This window comes from Cervus elaphus, chromosome 19, assembly GCF_910594005.1.
Source record: "Cervus elaphus chromosome 19, mCerEla1.1, whole genome shotgun sequence".
NCBI classification, from domain to species: domain Eukaryota; kingdom Metazoa; phylum Chordata; class Mammalia; order Artiodactyla; family Cervidae; genus Cervus; species Cervus elaphus.
In genome coordinates this window covers 74,729,374-74,745,986 of record NC_057833.1, presented here as the reverse complement: position 1 = coordinate 74,745,986, position 16,613 = coordinate 74,729,374, and the positions used below count along the sequence as shown (strand labels likewise).

General features: G+C 48.9%; 1 protein-coding gene across 1 annotated transcript; it reads left to right on the top strand.

Annotated features, from left to right (window-relative positions):
- The first annotated feature begins 11,017 nt into the window (after positions 1–11,017).
- On the top strand, positions 11,018–11,482 carry LOC122676061 (cytochrome c). The gene has a single exon (XM_043875368.1). It carries the CDS (start codon positions 11,090–11,092, stop codon positions 11,405–11,407), a length of 318 nt encoding a protein of 105 aa, XP_043731303.1. The 5' UTR covers positions 11,018–11,089; the 3' UTR covers positions 11,408–11,482.
- The last annotated feature ends 5,131 nt before the right edge of the window (positions 11,483–16,613 follow it).

Below are 16,613 nucleotides of genomic sequence, written 5' to 3'. Positions count from 1 at the left end.
TTACTGGGTGTAGGTTACACCAAGTCCTGGAACAGGGAAATCAAGAAAGAAGAGGAGAGACTATCCTGGTAGTGCCTATGACCGTCCAGGTGTTTGTGTCAACAGCCTGGCTTCCTTAATGGGATGCCTTAATGGATGCCCCAACCCCCAGACCAGGGGACCAGGCCGCACAGCAGAAGGTGAGTGGTGGGTGAAATTGAACTATCCTCCTTGCCCCCCCCCCGAGTCCGTGGAAAAATTGTCTTTCATGAAACCCATCCTGGTGCCAAAAAGGTTGGGGACCACTGCCTTAGCGCATCAGGAGCCCACTGGATGCTGTCCCTAACCTTCTGCTTCAGAAGTGCTTCCACACTGCAGGTAGATCCTACCCCATGAGCTGAGCCATGGGATTGCTGAGGCCCCTTCCTGAGTCGCCTCTCACACGGAGACGTCCCCCTCCCTTTAAGTTGTAAAGCTGCCAGTCAGCCCCCCACTGCGCAGACCAGCCCCAGAGCCCATGAACGGGGCCCTGTCCATCCAGGTCAGCCTGTACACCAGGACCTGGAAGGCCTCCTGCCCAGGGACACCCCACATGCTGGCCAAGAGACCACATACAATATGCAGGGTAAGAGGAGAAGGTGACCTCCATCTGACCTCAGTGTAAAGTCAAAGTGAAGGATAAAGCCAAGCCTCACGGGGAGCAGATGGGGGGGACACAGCAGTGTCCTGACCTGCATGCAGGACGTTGCAGCAAGACAAATGCCCTGTCCTACACCCCAGTCACAGCTCCACCACATTGTGTTCATACAAGGGGACAACACCGCGCTATTTTCTCCGGTTCCTCTCCCCAAGAACTTCCCCGAGCATGGATCAAACACTGGATCCAATAAATCCCCAGCAAATCCTCCTGGAAAACACCATCCTGGGGCTCAGCTCTGAGAGCGCTCTGCCCTGGGAACCCAGCTCATGCCGTCAGAATGGCCGTGCAGCTGCTTGTGAGTTCAGCTGTGACCTTGCCACCAAGAAGGGAGAAAGGAGAGGTGTCTGTCTGCATGGTGTCCCTGTGGCTGAACACCCCCACCCCATCTCTCAGACCACGGACATCTCCTGTGGGCTCCTCAATTCATGGGCTCCTCCATTCATGGGCTCCTCCATCCGTGGGCTCATCCATCCGTGAGCTCCTCCACCCATGGTATCTGAAGCCAGAATGATGTCTTCAACTAAATGACATGGGAACATCCATTCAGCACGAGGACTGAATGAACGCTGAACACACACAGTACTTCATCCAGGATAAACAGCCGTTAGAGCAAGATAAACAGCCACCAGTGGGAACTGTGGGCTCGCAGGTTTCCTCTGGCAAGAAGAGCGGCTGCTCTACGGGCCAGGCACCCCCGAGCTGCCCCGCCCGTGGGTCAGTGGCCGCAGGAATTGCCACATCCGTCCTCACCCCAGGGCAGCGGAGGCGCCGGTTCCCCACCCCCACTCAGGAGAGGGCCCCAGACGTGAAACTTCACTCTATTGCCCTTCCAGTGTTACCATGAGGGGAGTTTTTAACAATTCAAATCAAAAGAATTTAACTGCAATTTGTCTAAAGGGCAGGTGAAACCGTCGCTCTGGATTTTGAGGGGACATTCTCCATCAGGAGAGAAGGGGCTGGCAAGGGTGCTAGGGATTTGGGGTCCCCTGTGTCTTCAGGCAGGTTTTCCCAGCGGCAGGCTGGGTTTCCAACCCACTACGGGGAAGACAGAGGGCCAGTGGGTCCCACAGAGTCTCAGGAGCTCAGAGGTGGGTGCCTCTGGCAGGAGACAGGTTCTGGTCAGGGGTGGGGGGGTGAGTCCCCTTGTCATAGGCTGAGTTATATCCCATGAAATTTATCATCTGAAGCCCTCACTCCCTGGCACCTCAGAAAGTGTCGGCATTTGGAGGTAGGATCGATGAAGAGGTAATTATGTTAACCTGCCTCACTGCTGCTGAGACGCCCAGAGGCACCTGCCCTTAAATAGCCGACGTGTGTCCCACAGATGCTAATGGACCCTGGGCAGTGGTGGGCAGCGTGGCTCACAGCATCCACCTCCATGGAAACGCCTGCCGGTTGCACTGGCCAAGGCTGCCTGCTGGGCTGATGTATGTACTATGCCGACCACGGTCTACCGATTGGCAAGGAACCGCACAGAAATGTTAATGTTTATAGATTGTCCGCTCTGCTCCAATAAGCCCATCTGCCCTGAATGAAGCCCGGCGAGGTTTCCAGAAACCCAGCCAGCCTCCTCCCAGTCAGCTTGCTCCTCCCTCCTGAGCTGACCCAGCTTCTACCATCAGGATGGACCACTGTACAGAGGCTAGCTGCTCCTGCAAAGAACCTGGAAGGATTGGGTTTCAACCCCGCTGGACTCCTCTTCTCACTAATTGTGTGGAGCCTAACAGCCCACCTCCTGTATTTGTGTCCTGGAGCTGTGGTGACAAAGTGCCCCAAGTTCGGTGACTTAAAAACAACAGGAAGGACTCCCCTGGAGGTCCAGTGGTTAAGACCCCACACTTCAAATGCAGGGAGTGCAAGTTTGATCCCTAGTCGAGGAACTAAAATGCAACATGCCACCTAGCACTGCCAAAAAAAGAAAAGAAAAAAAAACAGGAATTGATCCTCTCACAGTTGAGGCAGCCATAAGTCCAAAATCAAACTGTGGTCAGTCCCTCTGCAGACTCCAGGGGAGAACCCTCCCTCAATTCTTCCCAGGCCTGGCAGCTGCCAGCAGTCCTCGCTAGTCCTGGCTCAGGGGCAACACCCTAATATCTGTCTCCCCCGTCACATGGCCTTCTCCTCTGGTCTCCATGCCCAACTTTCCTTCTCCTTCTGAGGACACCAGCCATTGGATGAGGGCCCATCCCGACCCAGGTTGACCTCACCTTTACTTACGGCATCTGTGAAGATGTTTGCAAATCAGGTCACACTCCCAGGTACAAGCTCTTTTGATCTTTGACGGGAGACACAATTCCACCCCCTACGCCCTCACAGTCTGAGCTTTCCCATCTGTCCATTTCCACCTCTCTGACTTGTTGTAAGAGTTAACTCAACAGCCTGTGCCAAGCTCTCTGCATAGTCTGGTACCCAGCTCTCCTTGAGCACCAGGTACCCTCAGCATCAGGTACCCTTGAGCATCAGATACGCTCAGGAGCTGCCTGCCTGCATCTCTCATGGCTTAAAGCATCACTGCAGAAGGCCATCAGTGATGTTTATCCCCTGGCAGGGGGTAGCTCTGTTACTTGGGGGAATCTTCTCTTGATCAGGCTCCCTCAAAAGAGCTAGGATCCAAAGAAGGCAGAAGGCAAGTGCCTGTAAGGAAAGGAGACTGGCAGATCCAGGGCAGAGGCAGGGGTGGGCCAGTGGGGTCTCTCTGAGAGGACTGGGCACTGAGTAAAGCGTGACTCAAAAGAGGAGACCTGGTTGAAACAGGTCAGAATGAAAAGGATGGATGGGACATAAAAATCCAGGAAAATAAATGATGACCCTCTGCTAGATCAAACTCAAACCTGAAATGTCACCTTCAACCATCTGGGTACAAATGGAGAGTGTGTCAGTTAGCTCTAGCTGTGTAACAAACGCCCTAAAACTTAATGACTTGAAACAACAACGTTCGGACTTCCCTGGTGGTCCAGTGGCTAAGACTCCACAATCCCAATGCAGGGAGCTCAGATCTGGGAACTGAGGTCTCACATGCGGCAGGGAAGATCCTGCATGCTGCACCTGGTGCAGCCAAATACATAAATAAATAGTTTATAAAAGAAGAAAGAGAGAAGCAACAGCACTTATTATTACTATTTCTCAGGGCTTCGTGGGCTGACCAGACAGGATGGTTGGTCTGCCCCAGCTCAGCTGGAGCTGGCTGGTGTACATGGCCTCGCTCACACGTCTGGCAGTGCTTGGCATCAGCTGAAGTTGCAGCCACACATGTCTGTCATGGTGTTGCAGGTAAATAAAGTGTGGTTTGTTGATATGGCAGCAATGTGGTCCCAGCAGCGAGAGAGCGTGGACCCCAGGACCCAAGTACTTTCCAAGTCTGATCAAACCTACAGTCAGTCTGTCCCCTTGGCCACAGCAAGTCACTTGGCCATGCCTGGGTTTAAGGGGTGGAAAACTAGATTTTGCTTCATGACAGAGCTGCCAAGAACGTAGGGCCTTTTGCTGTCTACCAGAGCAGGGATGACTGGTGGAGAACACAGCTGGCATTATTCTCCACGCTCCTCTGGACACCTGTGTCCTCCTCGCCCACCAAGCCCCCCACCCCATCAGTTTTACTAACCCTCCCACAAGTTACTTGATTTCAGGTGTGAAGGCACAGGGCCAATCCTGTGGAGAGCACCTGAGAAGTTATCTTCACATCCCAGGGCTGTGCGTCTAGAATGCCCATTGATGCGGTTCAACTAATAAAGCTCTTGAAAGCTTCCCCGTGGTCCTTGGAGTGACTGCCCCAGGCCCACTGTGGGCTCTGTGATCACTGTGCCCCCAGTAATGATGGGTCTGTTTGTCCCGAGTATGAGAATTAGGTAAGCCTTATACCCAGCTGGCCACGCCTGTGAGCAGGCTACACCTGGTACTATTTTGTGTGTGTGATAGTTGCTCACTCGTGTCTGATTCTTTGCAACCCATGGACCTTAGCCCGCCAGGCCCCTCTCTGTCCATGGGATTTCCCAGGCAAGAGTACTTGGAGTGGGTTGCTATTGCCTCCTCCAGGAGATCTTCCTGATCCAGGGATTGAACACAGGTCTCCTGCATTGCAGGCTGTTTCTTTATTGTCTGAGCCATCAGGGAAGCCTAGTACTATTTTATCTCACCAGAATTTATACATGGTTGTTTATTCCACTGAGCCACCAGGGGTACTTAATAAAAGTGTAGAGGATTTTAAGACATTATCCTGCAACAAAAGCCTGTAATCAAGGGATTCTTAAAAATGAATATGAGGTTTTACATTGAGCCCCTAAAGGCTCACAAAACGTGCCATATTTGGCCTTTCAAATGGTGGGAGGGCAGGTGACTGGGAAGTTCAAAAATTTAGAGTTTTCAGGCAGCCGTAAGACAAGCAGATAATAGCATCTTAAGAGAGGGAGAAGCTTCAAGTAAACCGGGAAACATCTATAGGCTTTGACATGCTGCAGCTGAACAACTGTGTGTCTCCAGGGCATTTAGTTTTACTGGAAAGTGTTTATTAGAGAGTGTTAGATTGGGCAAGGCAGATACAAATAGCTTGTACATTCCAATCTCTATTTTGTTGAAGAAAAATGTTAAAAGGTATTTCATACCTTCTGGGTGAAATGACAAGCGATATTTTTCTAGCACACTTTCCTCATTTTCTACAATGAAAGTGTATCACTTTTTCATCAGCAGATAGCCATGAACAATGCCCCATCATGTTGATGGGGTAACTTGGCCAAGACTCAGAGGCTGGGCAGGTGGTAGGTAAGAAGCTGGCAAGACCAGACCACAGCCCCTGTACATGGAACCCAGAGCCTGAGCTGTCAGCAGGAGCATCTCTAAGCCTCTAAGTAGATGGTAATGGTTTTCTTTATCTTCATTGTCCGAGAAACCCAGCCCCATAAAGGTAAAAGCGGCCCCACTCTTGGGTCAGGAGCCCCACCCTGGAGACCCTGCAGGCCATGGAGTCGGAACTCCCCACTGGGACTGCAGACAAGCGGGGGTCCCTCAGGACTCCCTGAATGAGAGCGTGATTATGGAGCAGGTTTTAAGGGCTTAATTCTACTGAGAATTGCTGGGGCATAGTTAGATGTTTAACTGCCCAGAATCAATCATGCAAACTTGAAATGAGTGAGGTAAGTGTGGAGTTCATGGGAATAAACATGAGGGTTGAGTTTGCTTCTTAAATAACTGCCTTGTATTTATTTTCATTCTCTTGGGCACATTAGAAGTCTAACCTTGCCCATGACCTTCCGAGCCTATGTGGCACCTGCCTGACACGAGCATGTGGTCAGACCCCTCATTCCACCAGGACACTCTAGGTCAGGTCAGGTCAGCCCTTTCGTTAGAATTGCAAGAAAAAATCCAATATGCATTAGGAACCTTTTTGAAAAATCTCGTTCTCCGAAGCTAATCTCTGACGAGTAAGCTGTCGTCACTGGTATCTCAAGAAAACACCTGAGTGGTGGGGGAGGGGTGAGGACCGGCACCAGGAAATGCAAGGGAGGCAAATTCTCTGCTCCTTGATGGTACCCAGCCTGGGCAGGTGAGATGTGCCAGGATGCTTGATGAACGTGAGTGAGAGAGTGAATGATGAGCAATTGAGAGGCAGATTCTTGGCAGATGCTGTTTATGCAGCTAAGCTAGTGGAATCATCGGGTCTACTGGTCAAGCTTTCCTCTGAAAGTGTTACTAGCACTGCATTAAAATTGGCTTAAAGAAAGCTTGGAAGGGCAAGTGAGAATAGAGATGCATGGATGTCCCTGAAGATCAGACACTCATTTCTGATAGGACTGCACAAAAACCCCTGGAAAAAACTCATAGAGTTTTCTTGATCTGCAGTGATGGGCTATCTGCTGCTCCAGCTGAACAGATTCTCCACGCGTTTGTCTTTAGGAAAAACATGTCTGCTTTTGTTCAGAAATGAAGGAGTGTACAGAAGACACACAAGACTGCAGAAAGACCAAAAAGTGTGTTTCCCCCTGTTCATAAAGGTCTCTCTCAGCGGCAAAAGCTGCTCTCGCCGCTGCAGGCTGTTCCAACAGACATGGACCTTCCTCTGCCTCCGCTCAGGCCCCTACGTCCCAAACCTGCCTGCTGACAACCGAGGGGCCACAGAGTCAAGCAGCCCCCGGGGAGAGGGGTGAGATGATGTAAACCCACGAGGTCTGAGCTTCTGTCTTTATCAGGGTATCATCCTTGCTGACCACAGCTGGCCTGTGAGTCATCGTCCATCACTGGCTATGCCCACAGGCTGATGGGGGAAGACCCCTTGCTGCCGGTGCAGTTGGTCACTTCCACCAAGTGCTGCTTCCGGGGGAAGGAAGCCCCCACTTCCTGAAGGGAGCCCCCCACTCAAGGTGAGGCACCTGGGTCTGGTCTTTCTGGGGTCCAGTGAAGGCTATGGACACAGCACCATAGCTCTTAGGGCCTCCACGGGGTGGGCCTGGCCCCCACCAGCCCCTCCAGCCGAGTCTCCTGTGTATGTGTGCTAAGTCGCTTCAGTCATGTCCGACTCTTCGCAAACCTATGGACTGTAGCCCACCAGGCTCTTCTGCCCATGGGATTCTCCAGGCAAGAATACTGGAGTGGGTTGCCATGCCCTCTTCCAGGGATCTTCCCCACCCAGGGATCGAACCTGCGTCTCTTATATCTCCTACATTGGCAGGCAGGTTCTTTACCACTCAGCCACCTGGGAAGCCCAGGATCTCCTGTGGTTCCTTTGAATTCCACACCAGTAGTCAGTGCTGACCAGAGCAGGATACCCTTGTCATCACAGCCAAGGGTTCAGTGACCAATCAATACACAGGCTACGTCCGAAGTCCCCAGGACACTTTCCAGCTCGAGGCCTGTCCTCCCCTTGGGACACCCTCCCAGCCCACGGGCTGCCCCCAGCATGCCCAAATCTCAAGAAGCATCATTCACAGCCAACAAGCAAAAAAAGATTTTCTCTGCAGGGAGCCTTGCTGAACGCACATGTCCATGCCCCAGGCTGGTCCAGCCTGAATTGCTGAGGGCCTAGAGGGAGAGAGCAAATTAGGCAAGATGGCAGTGGCCAGGCCACTGTGGCCAGGCGTTTTGTAAATAGTGATGTAACCGCTGAGATCATTTACAGCACTGCGCATGTGCACGGTGATGTGGCCCTATATAAGCACCATCTGAGACGCTCTAGAAGGAGAGGCGAGTCTAGCGCTGTGTTAGCCAGTAGAGAGTAAAGCGTGTCTGAGTTACAGCCGCATCTGCTGCGCCAGCCAGGAGAGAATCAACAGGTCTGCAAGTTCCTGAGGTTCTTCAAGTTTTCCTCCAGCTTCCCCGCTTGTGCCTTCTCTTCCCTGGGTTCAGCCAAGTGTGAACAGAGAGACAGGACCCAACTGGACCAGCTGGTGCCCCGCGAGGTCAAAGGGATGCAGAATTGGCCTGCCTCGCCAAGAGTTCTCCCAGTTCTGGGATGCTCAGGAACCATGTGGGCTCCATGAGATTAACTTCTCTCTGATGTTACAACCAAGAAAATTACTATTATTTTTTTTTTTTTTTACCACATCACACAGCTTGTGGGACCTAAGTTCCCCGACCAGGGGTTGAACCTGTGCCCTAGGCGGTGAGACGTCCCCAAAAGATCATTTTTTAAATTAAACTTTTTATTTTGAGGCAATCATCAGTTCCCCTGCAGCTGTAAGAAAGAACACTCCCATGTAGACTTTACCCAGATTCCCCCTGATGTGGTAACATCTTACAGAAATCTGTACCGAATCATCACCCAGTTGTTGACCTGTTGACCAACACAGTCCAGACACACAGCATTCCACCCCCATGAGGAGCCTTCTGCTGCCCTTTCATAGCCTCACCCTCTTTCCTTCCACCTCACCCCACCCCCTGACAACCCCTAGTCTATTCTCCATCTCTACAGTTGCATCATGAGTGTTCTATAAATGAAGTCACACAGCATGTGGTCTTTGGGGGTTGACTTAGTTAACTGGACATCATTCCCTGCAGGCTAATCCAGGTGCTTGTGTGTGTCAGGAACTTCTTCCTTTTTAAAAGATTTTTGTTTATTTACTTTTGTCTGTGCTGGGTCCTCCTTGCTGTGTGTGGACTTCCTCTAGTTGCAGGGAGCAGGGGCTATTCTCTAGTTGCAGTGTGCGGGCTTCTCATTGCAGTGACTTCTCTTGTTGTGGAGGACGGGCTCTAGGACACACAGGCTTCAGTAGTTGTGGTTCCCGAGCTCTAGAGCATAGGCTCAATAAATGTGGTGCACCGGCTTAGTTGCTCCACGGCATGTGGGATCTCATTAGACCAGGGATCGAACCCGTGTCTCCTGCATTAGCAGGCAGATTCTTTACCACTGAGCCACCAGGGAAGCCCAGGAATTTGTTCCTTTTTATGGCTGAGTCGTGCTCCACAAACTGAGTACATCACAGTTTAACCGTTCGCCTGTTGAAGGGCATCTGGACTGATTCCAGTTTTTGGCTCTTATGAATAAAGCTGCCTCAGACATTCACCAACATACTGTGTGTGAATATGCTATTTCATCTCTCTAGGATGAATGCCCAGGAGTGTATTTATTAGACCATGTGCCGAGTGTATGTTTGCTTTTATAAGAAGCGATCAAATCATTTGCCGGAATGGTTATACCTACACCTTTCCACTAGCAAAGGCCAAGTGGCCTCCACACTTTCTTTAGTACCTGGTGTTGTCACTGTTTAATTTTACTTTGGTGAGAGGTCATTACGGCTCTAGTCTGCATGCCCATGATGGCTAAGCACATCTGAAAAGATGTGCTCTGTGTACACTCATTAGTAAAATGTGTGTTATGTCTTTGGCTCACTTTCAAAGCTCTTTGGGTATTGTTGTGGCTTTACTGTTTTTATTGTTGAGTTTTGGAAGTTCTCTGTATATTCTAGATTCTGTCAGATATGCAGTTGACAAATACTCTCTCCCATCTGCAGCCAATCTTTTCATCCTCTTAACAGTATCTTTTGCAGAGCAAATATTTTTAATTTTTTCATTTTTTTTTATTTATTTGGCTGTACAGGTCTTAGTTGCAGCATGTGGGATCTATCATTCCAGCATGCAAACTCTTAGTTGTGGCATGTGGGATCTAGTTCCCCAACCAGTGATTGAACCCAGGCCCCGGCATTGGGAGCATAGTCTTAGCCACTGGACCACCAGGGAAGTCCCCAAATATTTTTAATTTTGATTAAGTCCAAATTATCCATTTTTCCTATCACCAATCTTGCTTTTGACATAAGGTCTAGGAACTCTCTGCCTAGCCCCAGATGCTGAAAGTTTTTTTCTGTTAGTTTTTCCCTGAAAATCATATCATATCAGTTCAGTTCAGTTCAGTCACTCAGTCACATCCAACTCATTGCGACCCCATGAATCGCAGCACGCCAGGCCTCCCTGTCCAACAGGCCCAACAAAGAGTTGGGCACAACCGAGTGACTAAGCAAGTATGTAGACACCAGATTGGTTGGAACCAGAAGCCTGATGATTGAGGTGCATGGAACACCACCCTGCTCCCTCCCCACCAAGCAGGCAGAGGAAGGTCACACACACTGCAGCCCTTGCTCCAATTGCTCATAAAAACTCTTCCCTGAAATGCTTCATGGAGTCTGGGCTTCCAGAGCACAAGCTACCTGTTCTCCTTGGTTGGTCCTGCAATAAACCTTTCTCAGGGTCAAAAAACAAACAAACAAAAAACACTCCAGCTTTTTTTTCTATCTACGCAGTTTATCTTTTTCTGTCCTTAGGGTTTCCCTGGTGGCTCAAATGGTGAAATCTGCCTGCAATGCAGGAGACCCAGGTTCAATCCCTCGGTTGGGAAGATCCCTTGGAGAAGGGAATGGCCACTCACTCCAGTATTCCTGCCTGGAGAATCCCATGGACAGAGGAGCCTGGTGGGCAACAGTCCATGGGGTTGCAAAGAGTCAGACATAACTGGGCAACTAACACTTTCTTTTTTCAATCTGTCCTTATACTTAAAATGACTTCTTCTAGATAGCATATAGAGAATAGCACTCATAACACATGAAACCAAATATTTTTTAAAGAAGCAGAATTTTTTAAAGGCTAACAAAAATTTTAGATCTATTTATTTCTATGATTCATTGAAATAAAAAATTAACACAATGATTATACAACAGACCAGAAACAGTTGAAGAGAGAATTAATGAACTGGAGGCTAGATCTATAACACAGGCAGGTAAAGGTTGAAAACTATTAAAGAAAACTTTAGACAAGGAAGATAGAATGAGAAGCTCTAACACATTTTCTAAGAGGGTATGGAAGGGGCAATATTCAAAGATAAGAGGATTTTTTAGACTTGGAAAAAATGTACAAAACTGGGCTTTTGAGAAAGCGGGGCGTTCGGCTTGCGAGCGGGAACTTCTCGGTCGCGCCCAGAGAAAGAACGATTTAAAAATGGGTGATGTTGAGAAGGGCAAGAAGATTTTTGTTCAGAAGTGTGCCCAGTGCCATACTGTGGAAAAGGGAGGCAAGCACAAGACTGGGCCAAACCTCCATGGTCTGTTTGGACGAAAGACGGGTCAGGCTGCTGGATTCTCTTACACAGATGCCAACAAGAACAAAGGTATCACCTGGGGAGAGGAGACGCTGATGGAGTACTTGGAGAATCCCAAGAAGTACATCCCTGGAACAAAGATGATCTTTGCTGGCATTAAGAAGAAGGGAGAGAGGGAGGACTTGATAGCTTATCTCAAAAAAGCTACCAATGAGTAATAGTTGGCCACTGCCTTATTTATTATGAAACAGAAGTGTCTCATGACTTTTTATGTGTACCATATTTAAATTGATCTCACACACTAGAATTCAGATCATGAACGGCTGATGGAATAATTCTGTTGGACAGTCCTGATTTAAATAAGATTGGTTTGTGGCTAAAAAAAAAAAAAAAAAAAAAAAAAAAAACTGGGCTTTTGTTGGATATTGCATTACAAACTAGTTATAAGAGTGGTTTAAAGGTAATAAAGGCTTATTTTCTGTCATGTTAAGAAGTCTGGGGACTTCCCTGGTGGTCCAATGGCTAAGACTCTATACTTTCAATGCAGGGGACTGAGGTTCAATCCCTGATCAGGGAACTAAAACCCCACATGCCTCAGTGAAGATCTTGCATGCCACAACTAAGACCCAGTGCAGGCAAATGCAAACATATCTCTTAAAAGAAAAAGAAGTCTGGAGATTGGCAGTTGTGGGTCAAACATGAAATAAGCCTCTTGCCAGTCTCACAACTCCTCAAGGACCCAAGGGTGTCTCTTTGAAATGCAGTCATCATCAAGGAGGATAATACACCATCTTACAGTTTCCTAGGGGGAGAGACACCCAAGCTTCAGTTGGCACCCAGCTCCACATCACAAATCCTACCTCCAGTCACAAAGGTAGAAGCAATTGAGCAGCTTCATTCTAGAAACATGACTATAATGGGTTACTAGAGATAACAGTCTGAGTTACTACCTGTCTGACTTATGGCAGGCTGGTTGTAAGATAAAAGGATTGGTTCCTATAGTTTGTGGTCAGAGTTCTTTTCTATTTATGATCTGGCCATTGTCCATTTATATATTCAGTCTCCCAGTATTTATCATCAAGGTCATCTAATGGTCCCAATATGGAGACAGTAGATCCAGCCATTATGACCGCATTCTAGGCAGAAAGAAAATAAGCTGAAGGTCAAAGAGCATGTCTCCTAGGTGAGCCTCTTTGCAGGAGTTTTCATTGTGAGGTCCCCCCCAAATACATTTGCTTAGATTTTTCCAGTACTCCCCACCATCAGGGAGGCAGGGAAATGGGGTTGTTTACTGGGCCCAAGAGTGCTCCCCAAAATGAGACCTTCTGTTGAAGGAAATAAAATGGAGAATGGATACAGGACAGGCAATTGGCAACCTCTTTTATACCTTCAGACTGAAAAAATGGAAAACTAAATCTATCTTTAAAAGTGTATTTATGAAAAATGCATCACTGAACAGGGTCTTGAATATATTCTTCAGTATAAACTGTTTTATGACAATTATGTTAATAAAGAGCTGGTTGATCATAACTCTTCCTGGCCAAGGTCACAGGCTATAAACACTCCCCAGGGTCTTCTCCAAAGCCCTCCATCTCGTACATCCTTCCATCCCCAGGGCAAAGATAGAAGAACAGTCTGAGTATACTGATATGAACACAAATTGAAAACTGCTCAGCTAAAATGGAATAGTTCAAAGAAACCATAAATTCAGGGACTTGGTCATTTGGCAAATTGGCTCTTCAGAGAACTGGCTTTTAGCAATTGCCCAAGAGCAAGAAGTAAGTTCAAGCAGAAGAGAACATCATGATGGTTGGGGGGGGGGGTGCAGAAGAGGGGAGGGTCTGTCCGAGACTTCCGGGGGCTTTCCTGCAGCTCAGAGGGTCCTGCCCGCACTCAGGGGGAGTCCCAGGGCTGGAAGGTTGGCTCCACTGAACAGCAATCACTCTCTTTGAAGTGGGCAATTTACGTCCTTCTGAAAACAAGGAAATGAAATTCAAGCTGAAAAACCTGAGTTCAGGAGAGAGCGCAAATTCTGAAGAAATGCAAGAAAATGTGTCCTTCGCACTTTTGAGACTGTGTGTGCTTTTAAATGGGGCCCCTTGGCAGCCAGGAAAGCAGGATGAACCTCACTGGGGAAAACACTTACGGGAGGAAAGAGGCCAGACCCAGAGGCATCACAGCCTTCTCGGCAGCCCCTCTACCCCTGCCCCTAGGGCAGGCAGCTTTCTGTCCATTGCAACCAACGTCTTAGGAAGTGAGAGCGACCATTGCGTGCACTTCCCTCCCCTGAGTGGGGGCCAGATGCTACACACACACACGCACATGTGCACCCACCCAGTCACACATGTGCCTCACGTGCGTGCACAAACACACCTGCGCTCCACTCACTGGTCCTTCCCTGGGGTTTTCCATTTTCTCGTCTGCTGGGACTGGATTAGGAGGTGCTCTCTGGTTCTGCTTGGTGTGATTTGTTCTGTACTTTCCTCAGTGCAGCCCCATCTGCAGAACCTGCTCCTTCCATGTGAGAATGCGAGTTCCCATCCGACTCAGGGAATATTCAGGGTCCTCCTGCCACCAAGTCTCCCACAGCAAAAAAAAAAAAATTGTTTGCATTCCTGCACCAGAAACATTTTTCCCATTAAAGAAACGTCCATCATTAAAATGCAAAATGGGAAGGAGGAAGGTGCAAGCGGTAACTTCCAATCAAGAAAAAATCAAAAGTGCCTCTGATCCTGGGAGAAGGGAAAATGGAAAACCTCAAGGCAGAAAGGAAGTTTTACCTGGTCCTGACTTGATGGAAGAGTTGGAGGCAAGAATATTAAGAAGGCAGAATAGGAGAGTATTGGATTGGAAGCTTTTTAACGAAACAAAAAAGAGTTGGTGAGTTGATGCATCATTGACAGTTCACTGGGAATCAGTCTTCTAATCACACCAGACCTGGGTTCAATCCCTGGGTTGGGAAGATCCCCTGGAGGAGGGCAGGGCAACCCCCTCCACTATTCTTGCCTGGAGAATCCCATGGACAGAGGAGTCTATGGGGTCACAAAGAGGCGGACATGACTAAGGGACTAACCACACAGCAGAGCACCCATGAGAGGGCTTTGGGAGGAAGAGATCCAGTCCCAGTGCAGGCTGGAAAGAGCCAGAAAACACTCTCTTTTGCATGACCTTGTGGTGATGTCCTTGGGAAACCGCTGACTCGGAGAAAAAGAGGCCTCAAGGGGGTGGTAGGAAGGTGCTGGGGAGGGAGGCAGTGAAGATGGGCTCCCAGGGCACCAGCCACAGGGCAGTGATTTCTGTTGGGATTGTGGGTTTTGCCTGGGAAACCAAATAGCCAGGTCCAAAGTCAGGATCAATTATTGCTTCCCAGGTGGCGCTAGTGGCAAAGAACCTGCCTGCCAATGCAGGAGACATAAGAGACACAAGTTCGATCCCTGGCTGGGGAAGATCTCCTGGAAGCGGGCATGGCAACCCACTCCAGTATTCTTGCCTGGAGAATCCCGTGGACAGAGGACTACAGTCCATAGGGTCGCACAGAGTCAGGAATGACTGAAGCAACTTAGCCTGCTAAGTTAATTGCTAACCTCCAGGGCCACAGCTGCCCTGCATTAATGGAGGGAACAGAATTGCATCCATCTGGTCATCAGAATTGAGCAAGTGAATCTCCAACGGCCAGTGGTTTAGCCAATCATGCTTCAGTGACGAGGCCAGACTAAAAAACCCCACAGAAGGAGTTGGAGAGCTTCCAGGTCGAACCCGACCAAACAGCGGGAAGGTGACATAACTCACCTCCACAAGGGAAGAGACTCCTGCACTCAGGACCCCTCTGGACCTCACCCTGGGGACCTCCTCCCCTGGCAGTTCATCTGTAGCCCTTATGAAAAACTGGCAGATATAAGTAAAGTGCTTCCCTGAGTTCTGTGAGCTGTTCTAGGAAATGATCGAACCCAAGGAGGGGGTGTAGGACCCCCCGATTTGTAGCCAGGTCAGACAAAGTGTAGGCACCTGGGGACCCATCCTTGGGGTTGGCATCCACAGTGGGGCGCATCTCTTGAGGCTGAGCCATTAATCTGCAGGGTCTCAGCTAACACGGGGTGCTAACTGTCAGACCTGAGTTGAATTGTGGGACAGCTGGTGTCAGAGCTGGAGAACTGGTTGAAATAGGGAAAAACCCACATGTTTGGCATCAGAATGAAGAGTAGGGAGTCAAAAATGGAAGTTTCTCTTTATGTAGAGGCTGGAAGCAGCCTGGTGGTGGGCTGGGGCTGGGAGACAGGGAGTGACTCCTGGTGGGTGCGGGGGTCTCTTCTGGGCAGTGAGATGTTTGAAACTAGAGGAGGTGGTAGTTGCTCAACCCTGAATGGACTAAATGTGACTATATTCTTTCCAGGGGTTAATTGCTATGTATATTTTCAGTGAGTCGTGGTCTCTGCCCTCAAGACTCAATCTAGTTGAGGAGAAAAAGTCTGTTCCTGCGGGAAGCAATGAAGAGAAACACCAACCCCAGCCCATCCTCAGCTGCAGCCTCCGTCCCTCCGTTCGGCCCGACCTCCCCAGTCACTTCGGTTCTAAGATTGGCTGAGGACAGCCCACCGAGGTGCCCACCCTGACCCAGCTCCTTCTCAGGGACTGCTTGCAGGTATGTGCCTTTCCTTATTCTCTGGATTTAGATTTTTTTGCTCCATTTCTTTTTCCTCCACTCTTTGAGAGGTACATACTTAATCTTGCTCTAGTTTTTCAGTGGTGCCATTGTTTTTTTAACTGTACACTTAGATTAACAAAATCTCAAATTACTAACTCTGCCCTCCTGCAAAATGTGAACACCTCGGGATCTTTCGCTCCGATTGTCGCCTTTCATTTGTGTGTTATTTTTGCCCAGTGTTTTGGAATCTACTCTGGTGTTTCAACAGCCCAAAGTAGATTGTGACCATTGTTACTTTTCACAGTCATTACTTGTGTATATGCACCCCTCCTCTCATCTGTCTTTCTGCATCTGAGCATTCTTCCTCTGGCTGTCTAGCTCCTTTGATGGTTACCTCCCTTTGTTTTCATTTGAAAATGTCTTTTTTTTTTTTTCTGCAACTTGTGAAATAATTTGGGCTTCCCTGGTAGCTCAGATGGTAAAAAATCTGCCTGCAATGTAGGAGACGGAGGTTCCATCCCTGGGTCAGGAAGATCCCTAGAGAAAGGAATGGCTACCCATTCCAGTATTCTTGCTTGGAGAATTCTGTGAACAGAGGAGCCTGGCAGGCTATTGTCCACGGGGTTGCAAAGAGTTGGGCACGACTGAGTGACTAACACAAAAACCTTTGCTGTTGAGACGTCAACTGTTAGTCCATCATTATCATCAGGGTCATTTAGCTTTTCTCTCCGTGTGCTTTAAAATTAGTACTGGAGCGAGGTGGGAAAGCCACAGAGAGAGGA

What these genes read in the sequence shown, in the direction of transcription:
- LOC122676061 (XM_043875368.1), top strand. Translation starts at nt 11,090, where the DNA reads ATGGGTGATGTTGAGAAGGGCAAGAAGATTTTTGTTCAGAAGTGTGCC.